Source organism: Molothrus aeneus, chromosome 3, assembly GCF_037042795.1.
Source record: "Molothrus aeneus isolate 106 chromosome 3, BPBGC_Maene_1.0, whole genome shotgun sequence".
Taxonomy (NCBI): domain Eukaryota; kingdom Metazoa; phylum Chordata; class Aves; order Passeriformes; family Icteridae; genus Molothrus; species Molothrus aeneus.
Window position 1 is genome coordinate 13895628 of NC_089648.1, and position 20668 is coordinate 13916295.

At 43.9% G+C, this 20668-nt stretch overlaps 1 protein-coding gene across 5 annotated transcripts in view; it reads left to right on the top strand.

Annotated features, from left to right (window-relative positions):
• LCLAT1 (lysocardiolipin acyltransferase 1) overlaps positions 1-16868 on the top strand; it is a 111958-nt gene extending 95090 nt beyond the window's left edge. For all 5 annotated transcript variants that reach the window (XM_066546315.1, XM_066546318.1, XM_066546319.1 and 2 more), the window contains one exon: positions 12730-16868. In XM_066546315.1, the coding sequence (XP_066402412.1) occupies positions 12730-13238 (509 nt within the window). In that variant the 3' untranslated portion in view covers positions 13239-16868. The remainder of the gene's footprint in view (positions 1-12729) is intronic.
• Positions 16869-20668: the final 3800 nt, after the last annotated feature.

The window sequence follows — 20668 nt, forward strand, 5'->3', positions numbered from 1 at the left end:
CATATTTGTGTTAAAAAGCAATGTTAAAAACATCAGTGATGAGTGCTTTCAGAGCTTTCTAGCATGCAGTGCCAATGGAGTTAAATGTTCCACTGGAGTTCAGAAATGGAAGTTTATAGCAGATGTTTTTAGGAAACCAATTTTAGACTTCTGTTCAAAGATGACTCTACAAGAAGGATTTACAACATTTCTCATCTGTGACTTCAGCTGGCAGCATGGGTTTGCCTTCTGATCAGTATAAAAACCAGCAGACCACTACTGTACACATCTTTAATACAAAGGTACAAAGCACAGAGGATGACCCTACACCTGGTTGTCTTTGCCTTAGCAGAGAAGCACATTGGTTCAGTGTTGGGCCATTGCATACTGGGATAAATGGCCTCTCTCAGTCTTGTTCTTGTGACACTGAGACCAGATCTGAAGATGAACCAATAGCCTGTATCTGATTCTTTCACTGTCCTTGCAGAAGGAATTCAGTTTTTACTTCTCTGGCTGGCAGACTGACAGCACCACCCATGTGGAAGTACAAGATGGGTGCCCAAAATTCCCCCCTTCCGTCTCAGCACAGGAATGACTATCCAGGCACTCCCAGCAGTCTTTGTTCATTTTCATTCAAGGAATTGACTTTAGTGTAATTCCTCTAAGCATCTCTATGAATTGCAGTAGCTGGGAAAAAACATTAGCAAATCGTTTTATCACTGGAGACAGATATTTTTGTTGCTGTGCATTTAAAATCGCTGCAATTCCTCATGCATCTGTAAGGCCATGCTGTACTGTGTTTCCACACATCCTATGGTATGGAGCATCCCTTTCTCTTTTCTGTGGCATTGTCATGACAGCTCCTGTTGGTACAGACATTCTCACATCACCATAACTGAGCTGGAGCTGAGAAAATTGTTCAGTGCTTCCAGCAGTCACTGTCAGAGGAAGCTCATTTGCTCCTGGACCTCCCTGTGTCTGTTTTCTGCAGGGCATTGCTGGGTAGAGGAGCACTTCCTTCAGTTTTCCTACCTTTTAACCATGAAGGGAAGAAACACTGTTTGCTCTGACACTCTAGAAATGTGCTGCAAAGTAAACAGCTCATGTCCTTCACCTTGTCTTGAGTGAAGGGAGGAGTAGCAACTAGCCCAGTGTTGTCTGGGGACCACCTCGCCAGTGCCACCAGGATGCCATCAGGAGGGTGTTTGGTTTTGCAAGAAGAGTGGATTGGGCAGCTTTTTATTTTTTATTTAGGAAAAAAAGAAAATACGAGACAATCAGTTATGTGCCATGGGTACCTCTAGGGCCATCCCTTCTTAAAGAAGTGCATCCTGATCAGGAACAGTCAGTCCTGCAGTCAGTTCCTACAGGTAGGAAGGACTGTAAGGGTCTGCACTGGTTTTCTTTTCTCCTTCCACAGTGGCTGGGAGGGTGCTTGTGTTATGTGAGGCTTCTCTGCATGAGGAGGATCCAAAGGCCATTAGACCCTTCAATGTTATGGCTCATTTCCATCAGAGGAGCTGCACCAAGTAGCTGCAATGGGGTTTGGGTCTGATCCTGTGTCATTAGGGAGGAAAGAAACTATATAATCATTATCCTTTTTAGAAAGTTTAATCACAGCCTGCGGAGGGATGGCAGTGTTTTATCTGACAAATATGTCACTGTCTTTCATCAGTTGATTATAATCATCTTGGAAGTTCCAGTGTGTCTGTTTTTCCCTCTTCTTTTTTGCTATTGTGTTTTGTTTAACTTTCCCTAATGAGCCCAGTGAAAAGCAATTGTTCTAAATAAATCATGTGCGCTACAAAGCAGTATATCACAATTAGGTTTCCATTATACTTTAATTAGGCATTCCATTATTAAATTGATGTCTTTGGCTTCTTCCAGGTCTCAGACTAATCCTGAAACAAATTCCTCTTTATGTATAAATATTAGTCAGTCGTAATTAAAGAGTATTAATTGGCGTTGTGGCTTTTCATTAAATCCCTTTCTGATTAAGATGGCTCCCCCAAGTACTGGGCTGATTAAACTTAACAAGATTTGTTCACTTGTGTGTATCATGGTCTGGTGGAAACTGTTTTAGCACCAGGGGATTGTGAACTATAAGTCCATATCTTGGTGCAGGCAGCCATGGGTCTAAATGCCTGTTTTGTGCTGTGCTGTATACTCTTGTTTCAGGGGGCTCTATGGTTTGTGTGGTCAGCCAGCAGTGGAAAAAAAACAGGGAAATTGAATTAGCAGTGTTAGAGTTGAATTTCAAAGGGCCAAGTTACATCTAGAGGGTTACAATAAAGAAGGGAAGATTAAAGTATGTTAGAGGCTCTGTTTTCTTGACTCTTTCATGACTAGGGCTTTGCTGCTGAGTTGAAACCTGAGTGCTTTTCTACCCCAAATCCTTTTCTCTCTCTGAGATGTATAGATGAGCTCATTTCTATGTAAATATGCCTCAGCTTAAAATTCAGATAATAAAACAGATGCTCCTGACAGAAGTTCTGCTAACAGCAGAGAATGAAATGTTTTCAGAGCAAAATCCTTGTCCTGGGTTTCAAAATCAAGGTTAAACTGAAGCGTTGCTATGGCTTTAGTGCATCTATCAATTGGAGAGAGCTTATAAGCATCACTATTTTCTGTGTGCCGAAATTATGTCTTCTCGTGGGGCTGCTGGTGCTGTTCTGCATTCCTCCTGCTTTGTACACAGAAATGAAAACAAACCACTGTGACCAAGAATGGCAATAGCACAAATCGGTGAGGCGTGCAAGAGATCGGCTCAGGACATCTGCAGAAGCACTCCATCCAAATATTTGAGGTGGCAGCTAGCAGGTGTTTTTTTCAATATCCAGTTCATACTCTATTTTTGGTTCAGGGTACGTTTTCATTTAGTGTTTTGCTTTGGGATGGGCCATATTTGTAATATCAAATATCTCAAAATGCGTTTTCAGTTTCGTGTATCCCAAAAGCAGAGGTACTGGGTATATCATCTAGCCAGTCTGTCATATTGCATGGAACCAGAGTCGCCCCCTGATTCCTGAGTGCTCTTGCTGGGGCTGCTGAAGGCTGAGAGTGATGCCTGGTTCGGTCTGAAGGGGCAGGGCTGGAGGCGGTGTCGGGTCAGTGCACAGCTGAAGAGTTCTCTCTAGCGGTTGGTTGTGGGTAGTGAGGACAGACAGCAAAGTGCCCTGAATTAAGGAAAGGGTACTCATCTGTAGCGACTGGAAAAAGGGAGCAACACAGAGTAAGGTGAGGAAAGGAAGCTGACCTTTATATCTGAATTATAAAAAAGAATAGTTGTAATGTACTAGAAGCCAAGAATAAAATGTCTTTTCTCTAACAGTCATCATTTATTTTCTTATTGCTGCTGTTGCAGTACAGCAGTGCATGGTGTTATGCTATTCATAGCACCATCCTTCCACTGGCCTGAAGTGAGGGCTGATGGACAGCAAGAATCCATGGCATTTCCGAGGAGATGGGGTGCACTTTGATCTGTTGATTACCAAGCAAGAATTGCCACAGCTGCTTCCTTTTGAGTATCTGTGGTGAATTAGTTTCCTCTACTCACAGTGACTCACACTGATTTTGTAGTGACTTTACCAAAGACAAGACTCAGAATAAGTTGCATGCTCAGTCTGCAGCTTTGGCAAAATGTTTATTTAAGGCAATGATTAAAAATGACGAGAAAATGATGAGAAAATTCCTACTTTGCGTGCTAACAAATCCTAGAAGCATAGAAAAGAGATAGAATCATTTGAAAAGAGTATGAGCAAGGGTTTTGGAAGAATTGAGGGAATTAAATAACATCTAATAAGAAGACCAGGGAGATTGGGAAGTATAACCTCTTTAACCCTTCTATTTTAATTGGAAGCCCAAAAGCCTTTGTATGCTGTTGCACTACAGCATGGCAGTTTATACATACTGCTACTGCTTGCATCTTTAAAAATGTACCACTTTTCTTCTCCAAAAATTCCAGGGTTTAAGCCAGCTCCACTGTTTACCTAGCAGTAACATCCTGCAATGTTGAGCATCATTGGTATGACAGTTGTGTATGTAAACTGTTCCAGAGTGTTTTGCTTTACTGTTAACTCAGTGAGGCCAGTCAGAAGTGGCAGTGGAAATTGCAGATGCAACAGCTGGATTCTGGTAGAACTGGATTACCTCAAATAGGAATGTGTTTTCTGTTGTAGAGATTGATGCTTAATGTCATCTGCATTGGAGAGAGATTGTTCATTCAAGTAGACAGCAAAGAAATGTACATTCACACAGGGATGGATTATTTCTTTCCCAGATTCCCAGGGATTTGAAATGCCCAACAAGTAACAGAAAAAATTAGGTGAATAGTCTGTTATTTTATAGATAAGAATAAGCTCTGTATGTCTGTGTATGATTTATTTTAAGGGTATCTGGTGTCTTATTTTTGCTTAATTGTAATGATACTTAGCTTGCCAGAAATACCTGGATGTCTAGTTTAGCATTTTTTAAAAATAAAAATAACTCAGCCATTTAGGTACATTTGCCTGCCTAGCAAGACATCTTATTGTAACATGGTAGAGTACACATGATGTTTTTTGAAAATATTTCACTGAAGTGTAGCAAATTATCTTCATTTCAAGCAGAATTGTGATTCTCATCTGAGCTGGTTGGCTGTTTGCCAGGAAATGCATGTTTGAGCTCAGAGGAGTTGGAAAGTTGCATACCAGTGTGTCAGTGTCTCTCTGTTACATAAAACATCATTTTTCTCTTTGAAAAACCAGTGGTGTCCTATAAGCCTAGAAACAGCAATGTCTTCTTCTACCTAACTTGTAACATACCAATAAAAACCAAATCCCATATGTGTGTGTCAAGAAGACTGTAGCAGGGGAGGTTGGAAGAGCAGATACGCAGTCAAGGGAATAAACATGGCATTTTTGTTATCTGGATTTGATAAATATAGTTTGGGAATGATAGAGTAAAGAGTGGTGAGTCAGTTTTGCCTGGTCATCTCCAGTGACTGAAAATAACTTGTTATTCCAACCCTTTTATCCCTTCATTCCTTTCTCTCCACATATTTTTGTGTTTTATTTATAGCTCGACCAGCTTTTCCTTTGCAATTTGTAAAATAACCCTTCAGAGTCAGGGAGGGAAGACTGAGGAGCAGCAGCTCCTGGGCAGTGTTGTGGATAGAGCCAGTGGATCATTCCCTGTTGCTGTGGCTGGATCCCCCATTTTCTGTGCACATCCTTCCTTCATCTGTACAGGGATTCATTCCTCTTTTAGCAGGGAGCCTTGGTTCCTGAAGTCCTTCATGGGTTTGTGTTGACAGGAGCCACATGAGATGTTTCAAACCAGCTGGCTGTGACTTTGACAGCAGCAGGATCAGAGGCCTCAAGTCTGGAGAGGTGGGAAGGCTGAGTTTTATCAGTGAAACCTTAGTGGAGGCTGTAAGCTGTCCTGAAACACATGAAATCCACTAGCACGACCCATACTTGCATGAATCCTGAAAAGCACAGCTGTGTAAACAATGCTTGCAATAATTCTGAGCTAAATCTTCTGTGTTTTGCTTCAATACCCATGCCCAGAATTTTTGTCCAGTTTAATCCACAAACTAAGGGTCACTTTAGCACTTGATACATCTTAACTTGCAGATCAGGATTAAAATACTTCTTGACCTGCTCTTAAGTCTTCCACAGTACTGACTTCTTATAGCATAACTGAAGAGTTCCATATTAAACCATCTGATTTGGTCTGGAGAGGAGGAAGGGAGCTGGCAGGCTTAGCTGCAGTCCTCCTTATTAATTTGTCCGTGGAGAGGGCAAGGGGAGAGATGTGTTCGAGCAATAAATGTGAATCATAAAATAAATAAATAAAATCATAGAATGGTTTGGGTTGGAAGGGACCTTAAAGATCATTGGGTTCTAAGCTCTCTGCCATGGGCAGGGACACCTTCCACTAGATCAGGTTTCTCCAATCCCCATCCAGCCTGGCCTTGAACACTTCAAGTGATAGGGCATCCACAGCTTCTTTGGGCCAGTGTGAGCCAGTGCTTTACCACCCCACAGTAAGGAATTTCTCCATAGTACCTAATCTAACCCCACTCTCCTTCACTTTAAAGCTTTAAAGCCATTCCTATTTGTCCTGTTACTACATGCCTTGTAAAAAGTGCCTCTCCAGCTCTCCTGTAGCCCCCCTCAGCTACTGGAAGGGGCTCTAAGGTCTTCACAGGGCTCTTCTCCAGGCTGAACAACCCCAACTCTTTCAGCCTATCTGTAGCAGAGATACTCCAGCACTCTGAGCATCTTCATGGCCTCTGCTGGCCTTATTCCAACAGGCCCATGTCTTTCCAATGCTGGGGATCCCAGAGCTGGATGCAGCACTCCAGGTGGGGTCTCACTAGAGTGGAGCAGAGAGAGAGAATCCCCTCCCTGGACCTGCTGGCCACACTGCTTGGGATGCAGCCCAGGATGCAGTTGGTGGAGCCAATTAGCAGACGCCAGCCTGGGGTGTGAGAATCTCAGGCTCTGTCACAGGTAAGAGTGGAAAAACAAGAAGCAAGTAGGAATGTTAGTACTAGATGCCTGTGTATGGACTTAATGAGGCCATTTGGAAAACTGTACTGGTTCCAGCACCCATGCTTTGAAAAAAGAAGAGATATTAGAAGAGATTCAGGGAGCTACTAAAGGGGTTTGAGCTTTAAAAGCCATGTTTCATATTGAGATCTCAGCAAATAAATAGGTTTAGTTTGTTCAGGAGCAACTTCCGAGGTTGACAGATCATACCACCACTTACCTCTGTGAGCAGACAGGTCTCTAATTTAGCCAAGTTACGTGGTCAGGAAGTAGAAGAACAAAAATAATGCACGAAGACCCATGCACGCCCCCCTGATTAATTAGGGAAGCTGTTTGTCTCGTGGTAAAAGCCTTAGGGCAGTGCGGGCTGTCTGTCTCACCACATCCATGGCAGAACTCAAAGCATTCTGCATAAGCTCCTGTGTCATTCAGGAGATCAGATTAGATGATGATAACATTCCAGTCTGGTCTTAGAATAATTAAATGAGGTATTTACAGAGATTTCAAAGTCAAATTGGATCTCCTTCCCCACCACCACCCTCTGAGCAGCTTCAGTTAGTGGTATTGTTTACATATTAATGAGATGTAGCATCAGGCTGCAAAACCATGTGATTTAAATGTATTTAGCAACAGAATTAAGCACATGTAATGGTTGCTGATAGCCGTGAGGATGTCCTTACATCTCTTGATCTTTGTATATCTCAGCTGGAGGTACCTGGTATGGGATCCCAGTAGTCCTCTACTCCTGTATGCAGCAGCCAGAGCACATTTCCTTCCTACTGGGCAGCAGAAAGCAGACAGAGCTGTCCTTTCCCCTGGCTCCCACCCTCAGGGACCAGAGGTGCAGTGTCCTTAACTCTTTAGTGTCAGCAGGTGGAAGGGCTCCCTCTCTCCTTGTATCACAATGCCAGTGGAAAATCAGATAGGTATAGAAAGAATTGGTATGCAGGACCATTCTTCTCTGTTAATCAAAGCAGCATTATCATTCTGTCTTTTTTTGTTTGCTTATTTGATTGCTACACTTACCTAAAAAAGATTTCCAATAACTACTGAGTTGAAAGTGATTTAGATTAACCCCAGCTGACACCACTGCTTTAAAGAGGGCTGCCTGAAGTTTTAAATCCTCACAAGCATGATACTTCCCAGGAGGAGCTGTAAATCCTTGAAGCTGCTCCCTCCTGATACTGTATTCTCAAGGAAAAATCACTCAAATCTTGTGAGCCAAGACAGTAATATTTCCCAGTAAGCAGTTTTAGATGGCTTTTGTTTTAATGTCCAAAAGTGTATCATCTGTGTTTAAGGCTAACATAAAATACTCAAATATTGTATAACCTGACAAGTTTTCTTCTACTCCTTTCCATCTTTTCTTTCATTATCTTGCTGATCAGTTTATTTACAGAAGTGCCAAGCCTCCTCCTGTTGGGTTTCCTAAGGAAATGTGAATAGGGTGGAGGATATTAAGGCATAGGTGGGTGAGCAACAGCCAGTGTTTAATGGAAACCTGGAAATGTATGAAATACCTGGAGCTGTGCAATGAAGGGACAGGTATGTCACTTTGCAGCAAAGTTATATAAATATAACTTATAAAAGTTATATTGGGCTGGGAGGTAGGATGAACAAGGACCTCACATATAGGTCCCACTTTCAACAGAGCAGTTTAATTTAAGAATGGATATTCTGTTGTGGGAGAATCTGCGTGTGCCTCTCCCCGTGGTGGCTCAGCAGCTCATCAGCTGCTGTTCTGTGATGTACCCTGGTTAAGAATAGCATCTTCTCTGCTGGATCAGAGCAGGGAAAGAGCCAGTATAATCCTTGTGAGGTGCAAAGGAATGTCAGTGATAACCAAAGTAGGACAAATTAGGGCTGCTGAGATCCTTGGTAGGGATGGAGAGGGGTAATAGCCACCCCTATTAATGCCAAGGAGACTTGAATGCACCTTTGAGGCTGCTGAGAGTCTGAGCAGTTCATTGCATGGATTTGCCTTGGGGCCACCCTCTTTTTCAGCTCAGTGGTGATCATTTTGGCTTTCAGAGCTCCTGTTCTTAGTCACTATTTTGGCCCTGTTTTGTACAGATCCCTTTGTCTCACAGTGAGCTTGCTCAGCATCGCTGGGTAGGAGCAAGGACGTGTCCTTGTGGTTGGTGTGAGTCAGAACTGAGGAACAGACTGTGCTTGAGCTCCCAAACAAAGCTTTAGCACAGGGAATGGGTCCATCCATCCATCCATCCATCCCTCCATCCATCCATCCATCCATCCATCCAGGAGCAGCGGCTGGGTCCATCCCCCTTGCTTGGGATGGTGCTGTAGGGCTGAGCTTCACCTCTGGTAGTTGTCTCCAATTGTAGCTGCACTGCAATATTCTCTTTGTGAATGTGTTTGAAGGAAGCTGAATATAATTTAATCCTGCCTTCTACATTCAGGCTGTGTTTTTTCTCCTGGAATTAAAATACTGTGCTGGCATGGTATTATTGAACACACAATTAAAAGTAATTTTCAGTTTGCCTGTAATATCTTTATTTTGAACCTAGTAAGAGGCTCTTGGTAGTAAAGTTTTATGATAAGCAATGAGATAAATATGCTGGCTGGCTGTGCCAGTGTATAGTGCACTTGTGTTGTGTGTGAGCACACTGGGGATGTGTGCTCGGGTTTGCTGGGGCAGGGGGTTGCAGAAACTGAGCTGCATGGGGCTATCAGATGCTGCAGGATAAAAATTCTGATTGAACAACTCGTGTAGTGAAAGAAAACATCCTCATTTTTCCTTGGAAGTGTTTTTTTAAAAAAAAGTCTCTTTCTCTGATGCTGTTTTGGTCCTGAGCCTGGTCAAGTTCTCCCCGTGCCACCTGAGTCCAGTGCCCAAAGCAACCAGCTGTGCATTGTAACTGCCTGAAGTAATGTCGTGTATCATGGAGCTGGAATATAAATAACTTTGATTGGGCACAGAAAGTTCAGTAAGTTAAAGAATAGTGCTTTTGAGGCATTTTGTCATCCCAAAATGGAGACTGCCACATGGATTAATCATCGTCTGCATGTTGTGCAGTTTACAGCCGGTTAACAATAGTTAGAAATAAACTTTATATTCACTCCTGAGCACTGCAGTAAGCTTTCCTTTTCTGAGGTGCTCTTACAAAGCATAGGACAAAATACTATTCTTGGGTGCAAAGGATACATAATTCCACTACTGCAGGAAGAAAGTCATGGAACTGTAAAGCTACTGGAATTGGTGTTTTTATTTGTCCTGAGGAGCTGGGCTACCTGCCTGATGTTTTAGCCTAAATAGCAGTTTCTTAGCTTAATTAGATTTCAGATGCAGATCTCTGAACATTATTTGATTTCCTTTGTCCTTCATTCCTCCCTCAAGGAGTCATGGATACTCACAGGATAAAGACAATCCCTCAGATGTCACTGAAAATATTGCAAGAAGTGTTTTGTCCTCCTCAGCTTCTCTGAGCTGTATGTTTGCTTACTTCTTTTTTGACCCACCAGAGACATAGAATGATGTGGTTTCCCATGGGAAAATTTTTCTTCAAAACTAGCAGAAACAGGTTGTTCAAGCAGGTCTTTAAATTCAGGTGGAAAAAACATCCTTAAGTCAGTGACTGCCCTATGTCTTCACTTCTGATCACTTGATTTTCTGGTTGATTGGCACTTTGCTATGGATCTGAAACACATGTTGTTAGATATCTCCAGATTGCAGAGGCAACAGCCTAACTTCACAGGGAAAGAGACAGTAAAGATGCTCAAAGGATGCAGGTTCAGAGCTGCCTGATTAAACCTAGCCTAAGGGAATTCCCTTTCTCATGAATGGTCTACCTTTGTCTGCTGTGGTGACTTTTCTTCCTTTTAGCAGATTGTCTTGTAGCTTGCCTTGCCAGGGAATTAAAGCTTCAGGCTGCCATTTGTGTGGAGCTATTAAATATGGATGACCCAGGCAAGGGGCCTCTTGCATATGAAACCTGGTATTCTGGTCTTCTCTCTTTCTGATATTTCTGTTCTTTCAGATATGCTAAATATACCTTTGAAGTTTCTTTTCTTCTTGTATAAAATACACTTTCATAGGTGAATCTTGCAGCTGGAATTAGGAGATACTGGTTCCAGCTGGACACACAGAGCAGGCCATGTAATCGTTGTTTGCCTCAATTTCCCCGTGTGTAATGTTGAAACAGTAACAACCTCCCTCCTCTGTGCAGCTCTTTGAGCTTTCTTCTGGGTGACTAAGGCCATAAAAGCCAAAAAAATGTGCAGTCTGGTGGGAAGCCCTGCTGGAAGGTATCTTGTCTGGGGAGGCTATGGATCCATAGGCAAGGAGCAGAGGCTTTCCTGTTTCTGATCAGGAATTCATGGGGAGAAATATACCTGCATGCTAAAGACATTGGACTAGCTATGTGAGGGCAGGGACTCCTGCCAGTCCTGCTTGCACAGAGTCAGAAAATCTGTGTCTTAAGCAGATCTGATGATTTATGACCTGTGCTCTGTATGCCAGTGGCCCTTAAGTGTCAAGCCTTGATTTTTCAAGTAGTTCATGTAGTTGGCAGACTGATAGTTTAGCTGCCCAGGCATGAATGACTGCAACATGTGCAAGAAACTCATCTGGCTAAAAACTCATTTCATAAAAGTCTTTTTTGATGCAAGGATATCAGGAAGGCTGGACTTTTCTGGCCTCCCTATTGGGGTAAAGTGTGTAGGCTTTATGTTCCACTAGACCTGGGGAGCTATGGAGGATCAGGAGGAAGGAGATTGTAAGAGATGGAAATTTCTTGGAGGTTTATGTAGCAGCCCTTCTCCTGGTTGGGCCAGGAAGTAAGGGATGGAAGTCTGTGCTGAAGGATGACTGTAAATCTGATGGTAGAAATATTTGGAATAGGGGAGTTAAAATGCAAGCTGCTCTCAAAACTAAAATGTTTTGTGCCAAGGTGCAACAGGCTGGCAGTTATTTCCCTTTGTAAGGGCTGAGTTTCTAAGACATGATCAATTTTGGTATCTCTTGGAAAGAGATCTGATAGGTTTTACCTGTGCAGAACACAGGGATTGTCTGCTCAGTTCAGAGGTGATCCCAGAGCTAGACAAAAGATGGAATATTGAGATTTGCTGTGATAGACCTCCAAGGAGCCATATAAATCTCTTTAAAACCCCAACTAACCTACCACAAAACTGTCCAAGAGAGATTGCTTCAAGACAGCACAGTTATAAAATATCTGAAAGGCTGAATAGGGTTTTTCCCCCTCTTGTGATATTTGGAGTTGAACTTTAGATACATCATTTTGAACATGGCCTTTTAAAGTAACTTTCTATTCTGGCCCTGTCATTTTTAGGGCTGTAAAGAAGAACCAAAATGCCAGGGAAGGAGAGGAAATGAAAATGAAGAGTGGGGCTAAAGAGTAGGTTTTGATCATCTTTGCAAGAAGTGGCATCATCTGTGAGAACAAAAGTCTTCAATTGCTGCAACTGGAGACAGCTTTTAGTCTCCAATTCTATTTTGCCCTGAGCCAGCCAGCCAAATAAAAACAGCAACATAAATCACTGCTGGCAGAACTTAGCAGTTATGCAACGTCCAGTGCACCACATGCCTATTTTTAGATCAGTTTTACACTAGCAGAATTTACTTTATGAAATCTAAAAAGAATGTCTGTTCAGAGGCTGGGGGATAAAGATGATATTTAGAAAGTGCAAAATGTAAAAACACTTAAAACAAGGATGCTCTAGCAAGCCCTGCTTTGGCAAGACTGATATCCTTTCAAAAATGTTGGCTCAATCAGGCATGCTAATGAAGACTAGGGGGGTTTTTCATCAATAGCCCCTTGAATTTCTAATGTGCAGTTGCTGTTTGAATGGTTAGCTGTGCTCCCTTTACCCAAACAGCTGAACATCAGACTCACATACAGCGCTCGTTATCCAAGACCAGATGTGCCTCTTCTCTCCTTTACATTTGACTTAATTCTCTTACTGTTGTAATTCTGCATTAGTTTGTACAGTGTGTAATCTTGTTCCCAAAGCTTTTTGTTCAGATTCAGAACAGGCAGTGATTGGGAAAAGTTTGACCTTTCAGCCTTTAGATACTCTAGCAGATGAAACACAGTCTGCATAGTTAATGTATCTCTGGGATTTCTGGGATTTCTGCCATGATTTTGACAGTTTTCAATCATGTCTTGAAGGAGATTAGTATTCTGACTGTTGCATGATCTGTATTGGTATTTTTTCCCCCAAACCTTTCTTCTAGGTGACAACCTCGATGCTATCCATGACATAACTGTGGCGTACCCCCAAAACATTCCTCAGACAGAGAAGCACCTTCTGAAAGGAAACTTCCCGAAGGAGATTCACTTCCACGTCCAGAGATACCCCATCGAGACAGTGCCCACTTCCAAGGAGGAGCTGCAGCTTTGGTGCCGGCAGCGCTGGGAGGAGAAAGAGGAGAGACTGAGGCGTTTCTACGAGGGTGGAAGATGCTTCAGTGCAGCTGGGCAGGGCATTGTCCCACCCTGCAAATCCGAGCTCAGGGTCCTGGCTGTGAAGTGCGCCTCGCTCCTCTACTGGACGGCGTTCCCGCTGGGAATGCTGGCGCTGCTCTACCTGTACAGCTTTGCACAGTGGTACTTTGCGGCCATGATCGTCTTTTTCGTTGTGCAGCAGAAGATATTTGGTGGGCTGGAACTCATTGAACTCGCTTGCCATCAGTATTTTAAAAAGCAACAGAAATTTCACGACACGAAAGTAAAAATCAATTAGTTCCGGGGTAGAGGAAGGGTGGTTTTCAGATGCCCTGCAAATTTTATGCACAGGGAACAATTTTTGCATGAGAAGTGTCTTTTACTATCGCCATTGTTAGACATTTGCACATGATTCTGTGAAAAGAAAGAAAAATGTTAGTTACTGCTCCACATGAAAATGGTAGTTTTTAATCTCTGAATGTAATTTTGAAATTGCTCTCACAAGCAGCTAGCAACTGCGTTCTGCTGTCATTAAGAAACAAATTGCTGGATTACTGAACAATCATAAGGACATTAATAAATGTGATGTGCACTGAAGTTTCATGTAGAAACCCAAACAGTTCAGCAAAGAGAGGCAGATGTATGATTTCTTTAGAGTCACGTTGGTGTGAAGTAAGCACCGAATTTGGAAAACTGGTAAGTTTGGATGGTAGATGAAAGTTGAAGGAGAAATTGTTCGGTTTCTTTTTTCTATTTCAAATACTCAAAATTATTTTGTAGTAATATTTTTGCATAAGCTTTTCCAAACACTACTGAACCTACCAACTATTCAACTATTCTGGCTTGGTCACTCAGGAGGATTTTCAAGCCTTGCAGTCTTTTGTCATACCACAGAAAGCAGTACAGTGCTCACTCTGCCTACATTTAAGTGTTTGCTGATTATTTAATAGACCTGTGCAGCTCAGTTTTTATCTCTCACTGTTTCATCCTGTTCTTGTCTCCCTGTTAGCTGTGGGAGACTTGTTCCTACTGTAGTATGCAGAGCTGCAGGATAGGGGAGCTTGGTTTTTATTGGCTTATTGGTATTTTTTTTCTCACAGAGGCAAAAATAGCTGTTTGTCTCTGAGTAACTGGAAAATGTTTTAAAAAAAGGCTTCCTTGTATCCTTGTAGACCTTCTTTGGTTGAAAACATTTTATTTAGTTTTCAGAGTAGGCAAGATACCTTTTTTTTTCTTTTTTAAAATTTTTGTAGTATTAATTTTGGTTTTCACATTGCTTCCTTTGGCATTTCACGTGTCCATGTACATAAGCAGGAAGAGTCCTTGTTCCTTGCATGTCAGACAGACCTGTTGAAATGCAACAGTTCTCTCCATGGTGGTACAAGAGATGGGTCTGAGTTTTGGACTTAGCACAGGGAAGAGCTGCATCTTCCCTTTACATACTGGCTTTGTTTCCTGATGACATCATTACTTTTTCAACCTCCTTCACAACTTTTGGTACTTTACCTTATTTTCATGACATTCACAAAACCTGAGGGCTTAAATTCAGACAAGGCATTTTGAAGTGTATCCCTTGTCATATATAATAAAAGTAATGTTCATGCTCATGTAGACAAAGACAAAAACGTTGCCAGCACTTCAGAGATACTTCAGGTCTTCAGGTTAAATTTTTTTTCCAACCTCCAAAATTTTAGACAACTTGAACAATCGTATTGCTGCAAAACCTTCCTGACTTACTAAATATTTGGTTTTTATTGCATGAGGGCTTGTTTGAGCTGGACCCAGATGGCCTGGCTCCATTTGTTGAGTGGCATTGCCGTGAAATGTGAAAGTCCAGAGTGCAAAATGTACCTCATACTTTGCTGAGTCTCTCAAGTGTTGGGCCAGCATGGTGGACACACCTGTTTGCTTCTAAATTACAACACTAAGCATGTTGTCTAATGTGTTTGTTTTAAAGACCAGTTTTGGACAAATCACCAGCCTCTACTCAACTGTTCCTTGCAAGGTGACAAGTCTTTTTTAATCTGTGCTTATAATAACTAATTGTTTATTATGCGGAAAGTACTTGAAGCCATCTGGTTTACTCCAAATTTTTTAATCCCTTTTTTCTTAAAAATAAATAAAAGTAGGTTTATATTTAGGCTTATATTGCTTAATGATTTTTTCCATGTTTGTATTGTGTACCTGACAACTGGTGTTGCATTGTCATGAGTGGAAGGAGGTCTTTTTTTAAAGCAGTTCTGTGATATCACAGGTGTGGTTGCAGCTTAAACTTCCATAGCCTGTCTCCTCTTCAGCCAATACCCTGCACATTCAGGTAACCCACTGCAAGGGAAAACCTAAAAACCTCATTTGTGGTTAATGCAGAGGAGACCTAAAAGGCTTCTTCAAGTCTGTCCTGAGCCACGGCTGTGCTTTCATACCAGGAGTAACCATAGCCAGCCTACTCCAATAGCCTTAACATCATCTTCAGGAATGACTTCAGAGGACAGGTTCCATGTGTGGGCGACATAAAATACCAGCTACGCTTTTCTCAGTTGTTCAGAGAACTTTGTGGTGTCATCAGATGTACCAGGAGCACCAGTGTGAGTCTTGGTCATGGCATGGTTCAGGATTTATGTCTCTGTGTAATTAAAGTTGGGCTCTGAAAATGAAGTCAATGCAATCCATCGTTGACCCTTACAAGGGATTTCCTCCCAGGTGGAGCTAAACATGTAACCTACTGTAATGTGGTAAAAACATCCTGCAAAATCTGTAATTCATCCTCCTCCCTGATGTGTTTGGATCAAAGAGAAAGAATAATTTGCTTTTCAGCTGGTAATGTCACGTTTGCAATGCCCAACTCCATGGTGCAGAGTGAGTGGTAAGTGAAGAATCCTCCTCCATGTGTTGATGTAGATGTTTAGATTATGTGCCTCATTTTTCAGGTCAATTAGAAATGCAAGATGGGAAAAATATTGATTAAAAACTGAAAGTTTTGTGGATGGAGAAGCTTCTTTGTTTAAAAAGTGATTAAGAAAGTGGGGGAAGATTTTTCTGTAAATGTTTTTTCCCCCTCTGGTGAAAATGTAGCTGTTTAATGAAAAGGTTCTGATACACAGATTTCTTGGAGAATACTTTGTTCCTACCCTGTCTCCCTTTTCAAAGATCACAAAGCTGGCATTTAAGGATGTGCTTTAGTGGTGGACTTGGCAGTACTGGTTCAGTGATCTTTTCTCACCTAAATCATTCTGTGATTCTGTGCTGGGTGAATCCCTTGGAAATTTTTTCAGTGCTGTTGGGATAAGGGTGCTAGTACTCCAGGAATCCCACAGCCCTCTCCATGGGACATGGATTGGCGCTGGGTCTCATCTCACTCAGTAGCAGGTTTGTCCCAGTTCACCTTCTCTTGCAGTCCCAGCAGCTGCCCCTCTGAGCTCTGTCTGCAGGGCCTGCAGGTCTTGCTGGGTCTTGCACACATGGTTTGGGATCAGTGCTGTGCTTTAAGGATGCTGCTCCCCTTTGCTCAATCAAACGTTTCCTCATCAGCATCAGGGGGTTTCTTTCTCTCTGCTCAGAACAGAAGGTTGAAATCCTGCCATCTCTGTGTGTCATCAGGCTCATCTGGGTCGCAGGATGTCAGACCAAGACATTTTTCTCTTGACTTCAAAGCTGCAAGGCCCAAAGCTGGTCTGTAAGGTGTTGTCTTGATCATAGGAGATGTAGTTCCTAGTTTTGTGCGTTGCATCAATCGGTGTTGTTTAAAAAAGCTCTGTGTTTTGATAACTTGATTTTATATGTGCACTGTGTGAAAGGAAACACCAGGACACTACAAACCTACAGAAAGCCTTAGTTTTCAGATTTCACTGATGATATTATTAGAATGTTTTAACCATGTACCAGTTACTCTACAGCAACAATAAAGACCTGAAGCATTGCATGTGTTTAATTTTGCTGTTTTCTTTTTACTGCACCTGTAAGGAACAAACCTTGTCTCCAATGATATGGCTGGCTGGCTCAGCCAGACTGGTGTCTGTTTCCATGCTTGACTCATGGATTGTGGAAGGAGAGCACCCCATCTCTCCATGGGAGGCTGGAAAGGGGTGTCTGGCTCTACCCTCCCTTCCAGCTTCTTCATGTAAAGAAGGCACAGAAACCTTTGAGTGTGCAAGAACTGCAGCTCAGCTTTACCCTTGCTGTGCTGCTTAACCAGGATTGCTGAAGAATAACCTGTCTTAGGACAGGTGGGTAAGTGCTCTATTTTAGCTGTATTCTGTTACCTCCCATGTACTTACTGACACAAGAAACCATCTATGGCAAGGTTCACATTCTTAGAGGGTCTTTCTTTAATGTAACTTCAGGTTACAGGGCCCTTGATTTCTCTCTCCATTGCTTGAGTGCTGATCTGGTGTGGAGGCACAAGGGCTGTGTTTCTCAGCTCATGATTACCCAGTGAGAATATCCTGGCTGTGCTGGCCCTAGGGAAGTACCCACATCTCCAGCAGGTATCCTGTGGCATAAAGAAGAAACAGAGACCCTGGCAGCAGTTTCTGCAGCTGGAAATGATAATTGGCCATGTCTGTATACACTCAGAGCATTCAAATCCTTTCCTCAAAGTCAAAATGAGTGGCTTGTCACTCTGGAAAGGTGGTTGTCTCTTCCTCTTGGTTTCCTCACAAATATGCAATGAAAAAATGTATTTCTCTGTCTTACCTGTCCATACAGAAAACATTAGTAATGGAGGCCAAAGATTTTTTCACCCTCCAGCTGCCCCAAACCCCTCCTTTGCAGCTCCATATAATGGGGGAAAATGGTCTTATTTCCTGAGGAAATAGGAACTTTGAATCACACTGCAGGCGATCTCAACCAGACAGTGCTCCTGGGAGCAGGGAGCACAGGCTGTGCTTATAGCATGGCTGGGTTACTGCCAGCCTGGGGGTTTTGGGCTGAGGCATGTGAGGGAGAGAGAGTTTGCCTCTGTCCTTGCTGGTTTTATCAGGAGCTGATACCAGGCCCCGAGTTTTTAAGTAGATGTCTTTGTTCTGTTACAGCAGGGCCTCCAGGTGGTTTGTCATCCCCTTTTCTGGAGGTCTTTTCCTGGGAGCACTGTTTCTCAGGTGGGCATTGCTGCTCTCAGTAGAAGATGGGAGAGTGTTTGCTGCATCTGAGATGCTTCATGCATGAGAGAGGCAGATATGCAGGTAAGTGTAATGGTTTTGGTGGTCAGCAGCCTCTTCCCTGCATTTCTCTCTCCATCTTGCTTGTCTGGGGGAGGAGGTGAGAACCCACAGCCTCAGGGTTCTATGCCCACAGCTTCAGGGAGCAGAGAAGCACCTCCAGCATTACCAGAGAGAAGAGCTAAAGGGACTCAGGCCTCAGCATTGCTTCTGCATCCCCAGGACAGGTAGCAGAGGAGGATGAGCTGCTGCATGGAGTGAGAGCACGAGGAGATGCTGTGGGAGGAGCAGGAGGCACGGCTTTCTGCGGAGCCCTAACCTGGCCCCCACATTGCTGCTGGGTCTTGCCCTCTGCCCCCCTGCACTATTTCTTCCCCTTCTTTCAAGGCTTGCTCTGCTCTTTGAACAGCTGGGTGTCCAGTCAGCCAGGGGAATGGATGTGGATTAACACTGAACCCAAAGAGGAGGGAAATGTTAGGGATAACAGGATAGAGGTGCTGGGGAAGGTGTTGGCTCCTGCCAGTGCTGGGTGCAGCTGTTGGGAGCATGTCATCCTGTTTTAGGGAAAGGTCTGTGTTAAAATACTTCTTTACTTAGATGTCTTTCAAGAAAGTGAGAAGAGAAAGAACATCCAGCATAGGGTGGTTCCCAGCAGGACCATTGGACTGCCCCAGGAGTCCCTCTGTTCTTACCTGACAGGCTGCCCACCAATGCTGGCATTGCCTGTGTGTCCCTGTAGCTACTCAGGGTGCTGTCTCCTCTCTGTGCTCACATTTCTCACTTGATGTCTTGTGTTTAAAGATATGCAAATGGCTCCTCCTGCTTCTTTTCCTGGCAATTGTGCAAGACCCTGAGTTCTTTAAGGATAGAATAATCCCTCACTGTCAGTAAGATGCCCACTGGCAGGCTGGGAAGCTACCCACCTTTCCAGGGAATCTTGCAAAATCACTTGTAACAGCACTGCCTTATGCAATCCATGTTTTGCCTGGCAGCCAGGTGCTTCCTCACCTTCCTGGCAAGGAGCTGCCTCATCATCCCCCTCCCCACTGGCACAGTTAGTTTCCCTCCCCTATTATCCACAGAAATTATTCAAGTGGAGTTGTTCTGCCTGCTGGTAGGTCCTGAGGTTTGCTTCCTACAGCTTTGCACCCCCTGCCAGTGCTGCTCAAAGAGCTCTCTGAAACTCAGCACTGAACCCACTTCATTCAAGTGCCCTTTTTATAGCTACCTAAGCCAAGGTCCCCACTTTCCCAGGGCTTTTCTTGGTGCTTTGTGATGGGTACAAATGAACAGTCAGTGGGTTGGTCTCAGGGTCACAGCGGGGAAACCTTCCAGCACTTGATGATCAGACAATCATTCACAGTCCTGGACATGGGCAGGTCAGGATCTGAAATTGTGCTTCTTCTCACACACCTTAACACCAATCCCTGCAGGAGCAAAACCAGCATTTAAAGGAAATGAGCTAAACCTCTCTTGGCAGCAAACAAAAATTTTGTTATTCCTTTCTTGCTCTGTGCCTTCCTTCTCCTCTCTCCCTCCCAGGAGTAAGAGATGAGAAGGTTTTGGGACACCCTCTGTTGCTTGAAGCAGGAGAATAATGATCCTGGAGCCACTACATGGATAAATAGTCCTGCATGGATCAGGCTGTGCTGGCCAAGTTCACAAAGCAGGAGTTGAGGACTGCTTGACACTGCAGGCTCCTTGCACTTGTCTGTCCCTGGAGAGCCACACAAGGAGAGAGAAACTGGGCCCAGTTCCTTACTGGGCTCTGGTGTGGGCACGGCCTGCTCGTTCATCTGCACAAAGAATGTGAGATCCTCATGGCCAACACAAGGACAAAGGGACATGGAGCATCATCCCACAGGATCCCAGGGCTTCAGCCAGCAGCTGGGAAGCCAGAGAGGAGCACCTGGGAAAGGATCTGCTGACCAGCAGCCTTCAGGTGGCCTTGGTGCTCTTATCAGAGACGCTGTGAGTGATGTGTGCCAAGGGTAGGGACAGAGCACAGGCACCCTCAGTGCAAGCCAGGGCTGTGTCTGGCATCGGGCTCTAGCACTCACCTGTGGGTTTGGTGCTGCATGTCCGTCTGGGACAGGTGTTATTCCTGGCCCCCGAGGCCTTGGCTGGGACAAGGGCAGGACAGTGCAGGATGCAGCAGGACAATGGCAGCAAATGCCACACTGCCAGCAGCAGTGAGGGCTGGCACAGATATTCCAGCTCCAGCAACCCAGGGGCCTGCCTGGGCCTGTCCCTGCCATGTGCCCAGCACACCCACCCCCCAGGAGTTCATCCTGCTGATTTGGTGGGGTTTGTCTGACACAGCTGATGGGAGCCAGTGTTCCGCTGTGATCTCTGCTCTCCCACAGCTCCTGCTCCTGCACTATCTGAGGGATGTTGTGTGGTTTCAGAACATGGGGTGCCTCATGCCCAGCCTGGCTTTAAATGAAGGTGTTGAAGCTCTCAGAATAGTCTGTCCTCCTTCTCTACTCCTGCACTGGGATGAGTGACCAGGGGCAGGGCAGCTGGCTCAGGCCTCCCTGGTCCATCACAGGGCACTTGGAGCAGGGCAAGG